At 41.6% G+C, this 13,258-nt stretch overlaps 1 protein-coding gene and 1 non-coding gene across 4 annotated transcripts in view; both read left to right on the forward strand.

The window, feature by feature from the left end:
• The first annotated feature begins 1,240 nt into the window (after positions 1–1,240).
• Positions 1,241–1,345, forward strand: LOC115894467. Its single transcript, XR_004054584.1, has one exon. It is a non-coding gene; the product is annotated as a small nucleolar RNA U13 (small nucleolar RNA).
• A 2,248-nt stretch (positions 1,346–3,593) lies between these two features.
• The window catches only part of MXD1 (MAX dimerization protein 1), a 28,231-nt gene continuing 18,566 nt past the window's right edge, over positions 3,594–13,258 (forward strand). For all 3 annotated transcript variants that reach the window (XR_748448.2, XR_004054461.1, XM_010367615.2), the window contains exons 1-3: positions 3,594–3,933; positions 4,642–4,741; positions 10,263–10,292. Coding sequence is in view for 1 of the 3 variants with exons in the window: in XM_010367615.2 (XP_010365917.1) it covers positions 3,861–3,933; positions 4,642–4,741; positions 10,263–10,292 (203 nt within the window). In the remaining 2 variants the exon portion in view is untranslated. The remainder of the gene's footprint in view (positions 3,934–4,641; positions 4,742–10,262; positions 10,293–13,258) is intronic.

A 13,258-nucleotide genomic window follows, 5' to 3' on the forward strand; every position in this document is an offset into this window, starting at 1 on the left:
GTCATAGTAGTTAGGTATCAAACTCAGTTATAAATAAGGGGCTTTAATTCTCATAGTGATAGAACTTTTTAGGCACTTCAGGATTATAATACAGTAACAGTTGTCTTCCCTGCCACTCTGGGGTGCTCTCTGAAGCGGCATCTCCGGCAAAGAACTCCATAGTGTGTGATGAGCCTGCTGCTTGTTCAGTATTGGCATTTACCTCTTAATATACTGTCCTGTGCCCATCTGGAGTATAAGCCCCCCAGAGGAGACTGGGCAGAGATTTACTTGGCAGTAAAGATTATCTGACAAGTCTAATATTTTAGGTCTTTGTAATTCCCCATTTTCAAGGTATATCTCAATTAGTTTATCTTGATATATGCTCAGAGATATAAACTATTGTCATCCCATGTTTATGCTATTACACATAGCTTTTTATTTAAAGTTCTGGTCATAATACTCAGGTTCAAATATCCTAGAATTCACAACTTCTATGTGTGGAGTTGTGACTCTCAGTCAGTCAATGCTTGTATCATGCCTTTGAGGCACTAGGTATTGAAAGTCATCACTTCTTCATTATCTTAGGATTCTCAGTTCTTTCTTCAAGACTTACACTTTCAGGTTTTCTTAATTAACTGGTCATCCCAAACATTTGTGTAAAATAATTTCTAGGAAACTCCGAATCTCAAAACCTTTGCTTTATACTTACTACTTCATTTCCAGTAGATGGCACCAAATACCCTTTCAAGGTCTTCGTTATACAGATTCCTAGTTGGTGTTGCTGGCTAATTGATAATTGCGTCCACCACCAAGGAACGAACATGGTCTATTCTTTAGTCTGATTCTCTAATTTTTATATAATGTAGTATTTTTGTTTGGAGTCTAAGCTAGACTTGTTGGCATTTAAATTATTTGCTGTTTCTGGGTCAGATTTCAACCTTTTTCCCCCCTTTTTAAGACAAAAATAAGTGTGACTTTCCAGTCAGGGTGATTGTAGAGGAAGGGTCATGATATTGAAATAGGACTTGGTTAAAATAAAGAGTTGAGAGTAAAAGAATAAAGACATATGCCAAATGTTTGTAATAAAATCAAAGAGAAAATATAAATATACACAAAATCCAAAATGTTAGGATAAAGAAATCAAAGCATTTTTAGTATTATTGCTTTGGGTACTTTAGTAGAATTGCATTCGTTTATGATTTTCAAGTTTGTTTTACAAATAACATGCAATTTAAAAATACTCTTTAAAAACTGTTAGATCCTTTTGTAGTTCATAAATACAGTAATTAGGTGTTCCCATTCATGTGTGAGACGTGCCCCCCCAAAGAGCTTGTTACAGCGTTGGCACATTACCTGTCTGATGGGGAGAGAAAAAAAGTTATATTTCTACCTTCATTTCCAACTTTGTATTGTGCTTTGAAAACCTTTACCTACGGTATGTGTATTTCATTAGTATTTTCCTAAAGAATCAGTTTTTAGATCCAGTTAACCACTGAAACCAGAATATGCCTATATGTCAGGCATGATTTACTACATGTTTATTCTATTTATTGAGTTGATTTAATTTTAGTGGGTTTGTGGACCATTAAAAAATACATGTTTAATATTTCCTACCATAATTACATTTACACCTTTGTCTTTCTTTTCTTCAGTACTTGAGTTGTCAGTGTTTTGTGACTCAGTCTGGAAATCTGTTTAAACCACCTTGTCTTTATACAACTACCAACAGGAGGATTAGTAATTTGGGCTCTGGGTGAGATAGACCTAGATTCAGTTTCCATGTCTGCAGCTGAATGCATGACAAGGAAAATCATTTAGCTTCCCTGGGCCTCAGTTTCTTCACTTGCAAAATGTAATTAACACAACCTACCTCATGGGGCTATGTTGAAGATTAGAGATAATGTAGGTATGATGCCTACACATAGTAAGCTATTATATATTGGCAACAATAATAAACTTAAAAAAAAAAGAAATATGTTCATGCTTTACTCATTTGTATTTTGGGGACTCAACCTACCAAGAACTTTATTTCTACTTTTAAAATTGGAGATGTCTGTCAGTACATTGGCAGTGTAGCTTGGTTTGCCATATAGCTTTCATCTCAAAAATTTTGATAGGTTTAGGGAACGATCTTTAACTTTTTAGTTTTCTATACATAACATTCTATTAAGCATTTATATTGGTACCACCCCATGCGGAAACACACCATTTGCAGACATCTTAAAGAGTATTCTTGGCCAGGCGCGGTGGCTCAGGCCTGAAATCCCAGCACTTTGGGAGGCCGAGGCTGGTGGGTCACCTGAGGTCAGGAGTTCGAGACCAGCCTGGGCAACATAGTGAAACCCCCGTCTCTACTAAAAATACAAAAATAAGCTGGGCGTGGTGGTGGGCACCTGTAATCCCAGCTACTCAGGAGATTGAGGCAGGAGAATCGCTTGAACCGGGAGAAGCAGGTTGCCGTGAGCCGAGATTGCGCCATTGCACTCCAGCCTGGGCGACAAGAGCAAAACTCCCTTTCAAAACAAAAAACAAACAAAAAAACCCCAATAATCTTGTGAGTGTCTTCATCTAGAATTAAAGGGAGGGGAAAACCCTAAAAGAGATTTAAGTCAAAGAATCTTAGCGTTTAATGCCATCCTGTAGGTTCAGGAAGTCTCTGAGCTTTAAAAACCCACTCGCGTGAAAGTAATTAATTATTCCATCACTTCCCGGGGGTGGAGAGGGGTGCGGAAAAGGCGCATGAGCTCAATGCTGTATACTGGAGCCCGATTCCAGCTCTTTCTTGAGGGCAGAAAAAACGCCAGGCGGCAAGCATTTAACAACGGCCAGGCTTTTCTTCTCAAGCCCCGCAGCAGCCACGTGGCGCCTGCCCGAGCTCCCGGCTCACCGGCCACTATCCTGCACCGCTCTACGGGATGATTCGCGGCTGGGCCCTCGCCAGCCGGAGTTCCGCGAAGCCCGGAACCTCCAGGGCCGCGACCACCAGACCCAGGGCTCCGGCCCCGAACCCAAGCGGGGCAGAGCGCCCAGGCGACGCGAGGTGCCAGCCTTCCATTCGAGAGACGCCTGGCAGGTCCCCGGAAGTTTTCCCCGGGGACAGGTCTTGGCAACAGGTCCGAGGCGAGGCCGGGTGGAGCCGAGCTCCGCGGCTGCCGGTGAATCAGCGCCGCCCAGCGCCGGACGGCCCTCCCAGCCAATGCCACACCTGGTGAGGAGCAGGCAAGCCGCTGACCATCAGCCACTTAGGGCTCGCCTGGACTGAAGAAAGGTGACATCATCGTAGCTGGGAGGTTTCCGAAGGCTTCACCAATGGGAGACCGGCGAGGTTCTTGCCTGCTACAGCTCTTGGCCAATACTAACAAAGCAAAAGGGGGCCCGGGTTGTTGGTATAGAACCAATGGGAAACAAGGAAGGAGCACGAGGCGGAGTTGCGAATCCTGTCACCAATTGGGAAGAGGGGGTGGAGCCCGGGCCTTGTCAAGCGTGACCAACCAGCGAGAGGAGCGGACTTTGAGGGATGGAGCCGTGAAGCCCTCTCCCAATCGCACAAGTTTGGGGGCGGGGCATTCTTTGGGGGGCCCAATGAGGAACGCGGCCGAAGCTGGCCTGTCAAGAGAAGGGGCTGGGGGCGGGGAGATGGTGAGTCGGGGATAAACACTCCGCGGCGGTGGCGGCTGCTTCTCTGCTCCGGGTTCTGTCACGGTGTCGGCGGTGCCCAGCTCACTGGCCCCCCTCCCTCTCTTGTCGAGCGTGGTTGACAGAGAGGCTCCCTCAGCCCTGCTTCGCGGTGTCCACAGCGGGCTCCATAGCGGTCCGGCGGCGGCAGCGAGCCCGTGGGCAGTGGGGGTTGGTCCCGTGGCTCCGGCCCCCGGTGCAGAATGGCGGCGGCGGTTCGGATGAACATCCAGATGCTGCTGGAGGCGGCCGACTATCTGGAGCGGCGGGAGAGAGGTGCACGGGGACGGGAAGGGGTCCACTCGAACCGAGGCCGGGGGTCCTGTGGGGCCAGCCTCAGGTCCGGCCGCCCAGCCGCTCCGGGGGTGGTTGGAGGCAGGGAGACCGCGAGCGCTCCCAACCCCTCCGGCTCTCCCCACGCGCGGTCCGAAGGGAGGCCGCCGCTGCCCCCAGAGCAATGAATGGGATGGAGAAGGGGCTATCGCCCGCCAGAGTCCCGAACGCCGCCCCTTCCCCAGTCCCTCCCGAGTGGGCGGCCGGGGCCCCCTCCGATAGCCTCCCTGGTTTACCTCACCCGGGCTGGTCCCGGCCGGCCCCCAGGTGGGTCCAGCGCCCCAGTCTCCTGGGCAGAGGAGCAGCGCCTCACGGTGCTTGCCCCGCACCATCGCCTGAGGCTGGTTCCACTTAACCCGCACCAACCTGCTGGACGTTGCCAGTGGGAAACCCAGGCTGCGTGAGCTTAGCCACTACTGTGTCGTTCTCAACAATGAGCAGCTGGAATCCTCTTTACACCTGCTCCGAACTGAGGGTATTCACACTATTTTTTTTTTTTTTATCATTGTTCTCAGAATTCCACCTTACTCCATTTAATTATTTCCACAATATTCTTTTAAAGATAAATAAAGGAAAAAGGAAATACTGTAGAGAGGAGAGAGTATTGAATATTCTGGGCCCATTCATTAACTGGATCCTCCTGTTTTCTAGAAGCTGAACATGGTTATGCCTCCATGTTACCATACAATAACAAGGACAGAGATGCCTTAAAACGGAGGAACAAATCCAAAAAGAATAACAGCAGTAGCAGGTAATTTGGTAAATACTTCTTTCTGTCTTTTAGATTATATTGTAGGTGACACAAACTGCTGAATGTAAGTTGCCTGTTGTGATTATAACCCTATAAAATTACATTGTGGCCGTCATGATTCAGTAATGTACACATGGACTTAAGACATTGTAGGAAGCTGTTTCTGTTTGGGTTGAGGGAACTGAAAAGAAAAATAGAAATGTTTTACATTTTTTATGAACTTTATTCAAAATTTAATTTCGCTTTTCTTCCCTTTTGGAACAAAAAAAATCTGTGAAAGCTTCAAGTGAGATTAGCAATGGTGACAATATTTTCCCTTAAGAAGTTGCAGATCAGGGCAAGTTTTCTATAAGTCAAAATGCTGGACATTATCCATTTCTTTTACTTTTCGTTGTAATGATTTTATAAACACATTAAAGTACCTGATTCGGCATAAGTGTTAGGAGCTCATACTTGAATTGACATGTAAATTAAATACAGTGGTTTGTTTGATACTCTAATTTGTCACCTCTACTTGTAATGGCAAAGAGGAATGATTGAGGTTGAAATGTACCTCTTTAGTGATAGAGGAATATATAATACTGAAATATTAATATGCTACAACCTTTCCATGTTAGTCTTGTAAATTGTCTCATACCATAATTCTTAAAAGCTGTGAATCTCACTGGAGATTTGGTTAATGGTCAGTTAAATCACATATTAAAGTACTGTGCATAGTTTCTGGTACATATAAATAGTCCATCAATGTTACTGCCCTTTTTCTCCCTTCTTTGCCCTTAAAATGTAGTTGGCTAGGATATTCGTTTTATTAGATCCCTTCAACTATACCTTTCCTGCCAGTAAATTAAAAGCATTGAATTTTTCGTCACTGGTTTAGAATCCTCAACCCTCCCTCACCCTCATGAATAACTCCTTGCAAGTGTCTGTTTGATATCCTCTGTGGCTTAATACAGACCAGGAATTTCCCACTTAAACCTAAAAACCACTTGTTCACTTGTTCTTGCTGCGTCTTCTGTATTTGGTTCACCTCATTAGTATCGGTGGTGGAACCACAGGATGTGAGCAGCATTACTTGTGCCATGCCCTTGAATAAAAATGGCACATGAAGAATCAACCTGATAATTACTTGGTGGGTTTTGCTTGTCCTCTAATCTTAGCATTACCTGAAGGTGGTAGCCTGTAGTTTTGTGCATGGATATGAAGGCACTTTAAGAAGGATGTTAATACTGACTTGTAATATGCAATGGTATAAAAACAATTAAGCAGTGTTGCATTTTATTACAGTAATTTTTTTAAATTTGTTTAGAAGAATTTTGAGGCCTTTCAGTTAATTTTTCTGGAAAAGCATAGTCCATTTTGGCTTTTATTATTGTCCACTAATGATTTGAGAGGAATTGTCCGTGTTACTTACTGAGGCTTAATACCTTAACACTTTATTTTTTTCCTTAGTTTCACAGGAAGGTTGTAGGGGATGTTCACTAGTGGGGATAAAAAAAATGAGATGTTGAAGTGGTTTGATCCCAAAAGGTGATTAGGAAAGAAAAATAATAGTAGTTAAGAATCTTAAGCCAAGAAATGGATTCTTTCTAGTATCTTCTCTTTAATAATCAGTACTATGCCAAAAAAAAAAAAAAAAAAAAGGCTACAAATTCTTCTGTTAATGGGTTGGTTTGCTTTCCATGGTTAGACACAGGGGATTATCACAGTTGTCCATATACTTGACTGATAGTGAGTTAGTGTAATATATTCAGTGGTGTAAGGATTTCTGAGAGACCATGATTAAACCTAGAGGTAGCACTAGGCAAACGTGTGAGGCAGGAGCAGGTAGTTTTTTTTCAGTGTGATCATTTCCTTCATGAACCATTTGGAATAGCTCCTTTTTTGAGGAACAAGCAATCATAACGGAGAAAGCAGCTTGACCCCATGGTTTGAATCGGCTTTATATCCTCAGCCATGTATGGTCAGAATTTTGAACTGAGGTAAAGGATAGGGAGAGATTACTGCTGGTTTACATAACCCTTGGATAACAGTTTACTCTTGTTCATACAGGTTGAAATGCTGTGCTTTTTGCTTGTAGAGTCTGGGGAGGTACTTTTCCTTGGACAATAAAAGATAAGATTTAGCCACATAGGAAACTTCTTGGGAACTGAAAATGCAGATCTTATTCACGTTTCTCTGGTTGCTTATTAAAACAACAAAAACGAAAATGAAATTGTGAATATCAGTTGTTTTTGAAACTATCCGTAGGAAGATGGAAGTTTCTTTCCTACTGATTTTTGAAGTCAATTACTAATTATTTAGAATTGAAATCTAGAACTTTTTTAAAGTGTGTTTTGTTCAATGAGTAAAGCAAGCTTTGGCACTCATATGAAAGAGGAAGTTCAGGACTTGCCACCCAGTTGTTTTATAAGATAGTGGCTAGAGTGACCTGACATGAGGAGTCTTTTTGAACCCAAGGATTTTTCCTGGTTATCTCAGATACGCCATAATTTGACTTAGTTATTTTTTTATTAGAGTGTATTTTTAAATGGTGAAATTTGACCTTTATCAGTGATTCCAGAGTTATCCATTGTTTTCCATAATCACATGGAAAATAGTTTTGACACAAGGTATCAATGTGTTCTTATAATGCTTTAATTAAAAATGTAAATGTTTACCCATCAATGGAGGTGGCTGGCATCTCGGAACTGATCATTTTTGAAAGGGCTGCTTTTTATTAATAACTCAGTTTCAGTAAACTGGATACCCTTCAGTAATGCTCTAGCCATTAGCTATAAGTCCCCCTTGAAAAAGCACCACGTGTTTAACACTCTCAAGTAATCAAAGAAAATCTGTAGTTTTAAAAATTTTGTTCAAATTTTGGAAGAAGTTGTGCTTCCTATGGAGTTTGTTTAAAAGTTTATTTTGGGGATTCAAAATTTTACATAAGTATATAACTCTATTTATTAGTTTATCTATATATTTTCAAAGAATCCAGAAATATTTTGGTAAGAATTTCCTGTATGCTGTTATTTTCTACTGTCTTCTCAACCTATTCACTTTCTTCTCCTCCACCTACAAGGGATGGTCCTTGTCTACAGTGAAAGAGGGTAATCTGAGCCAACTGTTGGCATACACTTTCATCCATTTTATTTTGTTTATTTATTTATTTATTAATTTTTTTAGACAGAGTCTTGCTCTGTTGCCTAGGCTAGAATGCAGTGGCACCATCTCAGCTTACTACAGCTTCTGCCTCCCGGATTCAAGTGATTCTCCTGCCTCAGCTCCCGAGTAGCTGGGATTACAGGCGTATGTGACCATGCCCTGCTAATTTTTGTATTTTTAGTAAGGAAGGGGTTTCGCCATGTTGGCCAGGCTGGTCTCGATCTCCTGACCTCAAGTGATCCACCCACCTCAGCCTCCCAAAGTGCTGGGATTATAGGTGTGAGCCACCGTGCCCATCTACTTTCATCCATTTAAAAAAATCTGTCAGACTTTGAATTTACTAGTCCTGGTTAAAGTTAAAATGCCACGTGCTTTAGAGCCAAAGGTTTGCAGTATATGCCAGATACTTGTTAACTATAGTATCCTGTTGGCCACTGAAGGCAATAAACCTTCAGAACAATGTGACTGGATAATGCTGAGGGATAACCAAGTGAATCAATGTAAAGCTTTTATTTCTTTTTAATTGAGATGGGCTCTTGCTGTGTTGCCCACACTGGTCTCCAACTCCTGAGCTCAAGCAGTTCTCCTGCCTCAGCCTCCCAAAGTGCTGAGATTACAGGTCTGAGCCACCAGTGTCTGACAATTTTAAAGTTTTGTTTTGTTTTGTTTTTGAGACGGAGTCTCCCTCTGTTGCTAGGCTGGATTGCAGTGGCACCATCTCAGCTCACTGCAACCTCTGACTCTCTCGTTCAAGCGAGTAGCTGGGATTATAGGGGCCCACCACCACGCACAGCTAATTTTTGTATTTTTAGTAGAGATAGGGTTTCATCAGTTGGCCAGAATGGTCTCAATTTCCTGACCTTGTGATCCGCCCACCTCAGCCTCCCAAAGTGTTGGGATTACAGGCATGAGCCACCACGCCCAGCCTAAAACTTTTAAGTTAACCAATTTTGGATTGGTTTGAATACATGAGGTCCATGTGTTGTTTACCTAGAAAACAAATATTCTAAACTTAAAATACTGTCATTTTCTCATTTATTTTTTCTTTGTGAATAAAAATTGATTCCCAAGGTCCTTGTGGAAGAGAAGTTTAATGCTAGGTTGGAAATTTCTCATTTCAAGACAACCTCCTCATTTCCGCTGCCATCCCCCCACATTCGCTGTCCTTACCCCCCTTCTCTGATGAGTGAACTTGGTGGTGGTGCCCCTGATGTAAATAAGTGGCTGAGCACTCTTGAGGTGGTATTCCTCCACGATTGCTGTGAGAATTTATTTCCTAAGCCCAGTAAGGTGTTGATTATGGATGGCCCAACAGAATTCATGAGCCGAAGCAGGGAGTAAACTCCTGAGCTGGTTAAACTCCGGAGAATTTTCATAAGAAAGGTCAAGATTCAGCTCCTTTATAATGCTGGTAGCTTCTTCCAAATTTATAACTGGTTAGGAAGGAGTTGTGTGAGGAGGACACTAAAAGGGCCACATTGACTTCTTATAACTTGGTGGTAACTTGTCCATAAAGTCTTAGGCCAGACCTTGTCTTTAAGGTCAGCCATAAATACACTAATCATATGGTTTCATATCTATCACACCGTTCATCCAAGGCTCTCTGATCAGTTTTACAGTTGCTACCTCATTGGCCTATACTTTGTTCATTAAATAATTGGTAATTATTTTTATTCTCATCTTACAGACAGGTTAACCAGTGACAGGACAGTAAAGAATTTTATTTATTCCACAGCATATCAGTAGCAAAGCTGGACTTCACATTTCACTAACTTCTGCTTTAACCAACCTATCATCTTTATGTTGAGCTGAGCTTTGGAAACCCCTTCCTAAAAGCATTTGGTTGCTATTTAACAGTAGCATCTTGTACATGATAGTTACTTCAGGGAGTCAGAAGATTGGGGAAGAGGGTTATTTTACTATTTATAGCATAGTCAAGCAACTTTACACAAAGTTTTGGTGTATGCTACCCCTAGGGAAAACTGCAGGGGTGGGGTAGGGATGCTACCTCCATTGTTCTACCCTTAGCCTAAAGAAGGCTTTGTCGTATTATGTAACGCAAATTCACATTGCTTTGTGCAGCTGTTTTTGTGTAAATAGACCCCTTTTCTTCCTTGTCTTAAAATGGATTATTTTTCCACTAGAGAAGGCATGCTTCTTGGTTTGTCTCTTTACCTTGAACTCTATTTTAGGTATTTATATTTATCTAACTCTTCAAATGGACTAATTTTTTTAGTAAAGCCCAGTGAATTTTTCTCACTTTCTACATCTCTCCTATCAACTTCGGAGAGAAAGAAGTTAAAAGAATTGTGTTGGTGTTGAAGTAGTTCTTTAAGACAAAAATATCTTATTCTTCTCTTATTGTTCCCTCTTTCAGATCAACTCACAATGAAATGGAGAAGAATAGGTGAGTTGGGGATTTGGGAGGTGGAATGCGGGGAGCTTTGTTGCGTTCTCTGTTCATGAAGTTCAAACTTGGTTGCTCTTTTTGACTCTTCCCACTAATAGCACCTGATTTCAGAATTCACCCAGGGCCCTCTAAGCAGCATTGCTCATAAATTACTTAGGTAGATATAGAGCTTGCCAGTTAAAAGACTACACCCCTAACCCTCACCCCCACCAGCCCACTCCTGAAGAAAGCCTTTTGACTTTCCACAGACCAAAGCATTTTAGTAAGAGGCAATATTTCCACAAATAGTGTTTTTTAAAAATTACATGCTACTGAATATAATTGGCAATGTTATCTAAAATATGTATACATAAATATATATACACAAACATAATATATGTGTGTATATATTAACACTTGTGTATTAACATGTGTATGTATGTGTATTTGCAGTTTACTTGTGAATGAAGAGTCTCAAAATTCAGGCAAATGTATGCATGGCAGAAATTGGAGATGGTGCCTAACTAGAGGAGGCCTACCACCCTCACTGGGCTCCAGCTTGCTACAGCCTGAGTGGAATCTCTCTCACCTGGATTGCCTCTTGCTGCTTACTTAAATCTTTATTTTCCAAATCAAGTTGCCCCTCCTTCAGTGAGGCCGCCGAGTGCTTCTCAACTCTGGTTGCACATTAGATTCACTTGCAAAGCTTTCTGTGTATTTTTAAACATATTTTTATATTAAACACATTATACACATACACTTGTAGATTTTTCTGGTGAGGGTAGAGAACAAAGTTTTATTTCTGCTGATTCTATAAAATAACTTTTTATTATAGAAAATTTCAAATCTGGCCAGGTACAGTGGCTCACACCTGTTATCCCAGCACTTTGGGAGGCCAAAGTGGGTGGATCACCTGAGGTCAGGAGTTTGAGACCAGCCTGCCCAACATGGCAAAACCCTGTGTCAACTGATAATACAAAAATTAGCCAGGTGTGGTGGCACGTGCCTGTAATCCCAGCTACTAGGGAAGCTGAGACAGGAGAATCACTTGAACCCTATAGGCGGAGGTTGCAGTGAGCCAAGATCCCACCACTGCACTCCGGCCTGGGCAACAGAGTGAGACTCTGTCTTAAAAAAAAAAAAAAAAGAAAAAAAAGAAAAAAATTTCAAATCTACAAAAGTAGAGTGACTAATGTAATCAACTCCTATGTATCCATTACCCAGCTTCAGTAATTATCAGCATTTTGCCAGTTTTCTATAAGCAAAACCACCTCTCCCCGTGGAGTATTTTAAAGCAAATTTTCTTGTATCTCTAGTAAACACCAAAAAAAAGCCACAAAATACCCAAAACAACAACAACAAAGAAAAAACACTTGGTTTTACCATACTGAAAAAAAATTAATGATAACTTTCTGTGGAGCTTTTAAAAGCCAACAAACAGACAAACAAAATAATGCCCAGACCTTACCCTTAGCAATTCTGATTTAACTGGTTTGGGTTGAGGCTCTGCACTCATATGTTTCAAAAGCTCCTCGGGTGATTCTCATGTGCAGCCATGGCGGAGAACCACTGAACTAGCCTCATTCTCTGAGCTCCCATCAATTTGAAATGCGGGCTACCCATCCAAATTGAGTGCTTTCTCAGTGCCCTGCATGAACAAGAAAAGGATGTGTAATGATGGCTCTGTAAAGACGTGGTTATTTCCTGCCAACCTTCTTTGAAAAAGGAGCCTGACTCTGAAAGTCAGGATCTGAATTATATTTATGTTTCATCAGTGAAAGGGCAGACCAAACCCTTCCCAGGCAGGCAGAATTCTAGAAGAGGGCGATTAGCTTTACTCCACTATGGAATTTCGTGTGTGTGTGTGTGTGTGTGTGTGTGTGTATGTATGTGTGTGATGGTGAGTGTGCCTCACTGCACATACGCTTCTGCTCATCCCTTTGTCTTCCCTTTTAATTGTTCTATGATCGTGACTGACCATGTTTTAAGTTGGAGCTTCCTTTATGCTTTAGCTATTTACATATCATGAACTAGAAACTCAAAAGTATCTCTTAAAGTGGAAAGGTAGTCAGTGTGGCTTCTCTTTCTCATCTTTAGATTTTCTCTTCAGATTCTCTCCCTTCTTCCTGCCTTTGCAGTGATGTGGGTAAACCGGCACTATTTCTACTAAAAAGTCTTCTAGTTCTTCGCCCCTCTAATACTTTACTTTGCTATTTATTATTATTATTATTATTAAAATTTGATCCCTTCACATAAAGACTTACTAAAACTTCGTGACTTTTGCCTCTGCAGGAATGCCACAGAATGTCAATTGTATTGTTTATTTTAGCACCTCAGGGATGTTTATTTTTTGTCTGTGATGGCCCCAGAACTTGTGCGTGTTACTGGGTATTAAATGCGTTCATAGTAGGGTATTAAATCAGCAAGGTCCTCATCCAAGATAAATGTGCAGTTTGTCCAATGGTAAAGATGCAGAGACAGTTTCAGTTAATATACTAAGTGCTAAGATTGAGGTGTGCACAAGAATCTGGAGGTAAAAATTCTAGAAGAGTGGACGTGAAGTCACCACTAGGCAAGCTGCCTATAATTGAGCTTGCTTCCATATGACCAGTCAGTTTTGCTTGTTGAAGGGTTAGTTATCTAGTTTCCTTCTTTTCTTTTTTGGAATTTGGTCTTTAAAGGTCTTGATAATCTTTGTAGTCTAGAGCATGTGAACAGAAGAGAAGGAAAATCAGGACTCAGTTTACTTAATTTAAGCAAGCATTGGTTGCTGCAGTTCAGGGGAGGTTAAAGTTGCTGGGCTCCCCTCTCTTATTAGTGTGGATGTTTACGAACTTCAGGGTTTGGAGGTCAGTTGAACAGCTGTTTTTGTACTCTTCCTAGTTTTAGTAGCTGAGTTCTATAAAAGAATACCACTCTGGTAAATGCTAATACACTTTAGCCATTTTTTACCTGATAACATTGCATAAAAAGATCATCATGGC

Source organism: Rhinopithecus roxellana, chromosome 17 (assembly GCF_007565055.1).
Source record: "Rhinopithecus roxellana isolate Shanxi Qingling chromosome 17, ASM756505v1, whole genome shotgun sequence".
NCBI lineage: Eukaryota > Metazoa > Chordata > Mammalia > Primates > Cercopithecidae > Rhinopithecus > Rhinopithecus roxellana.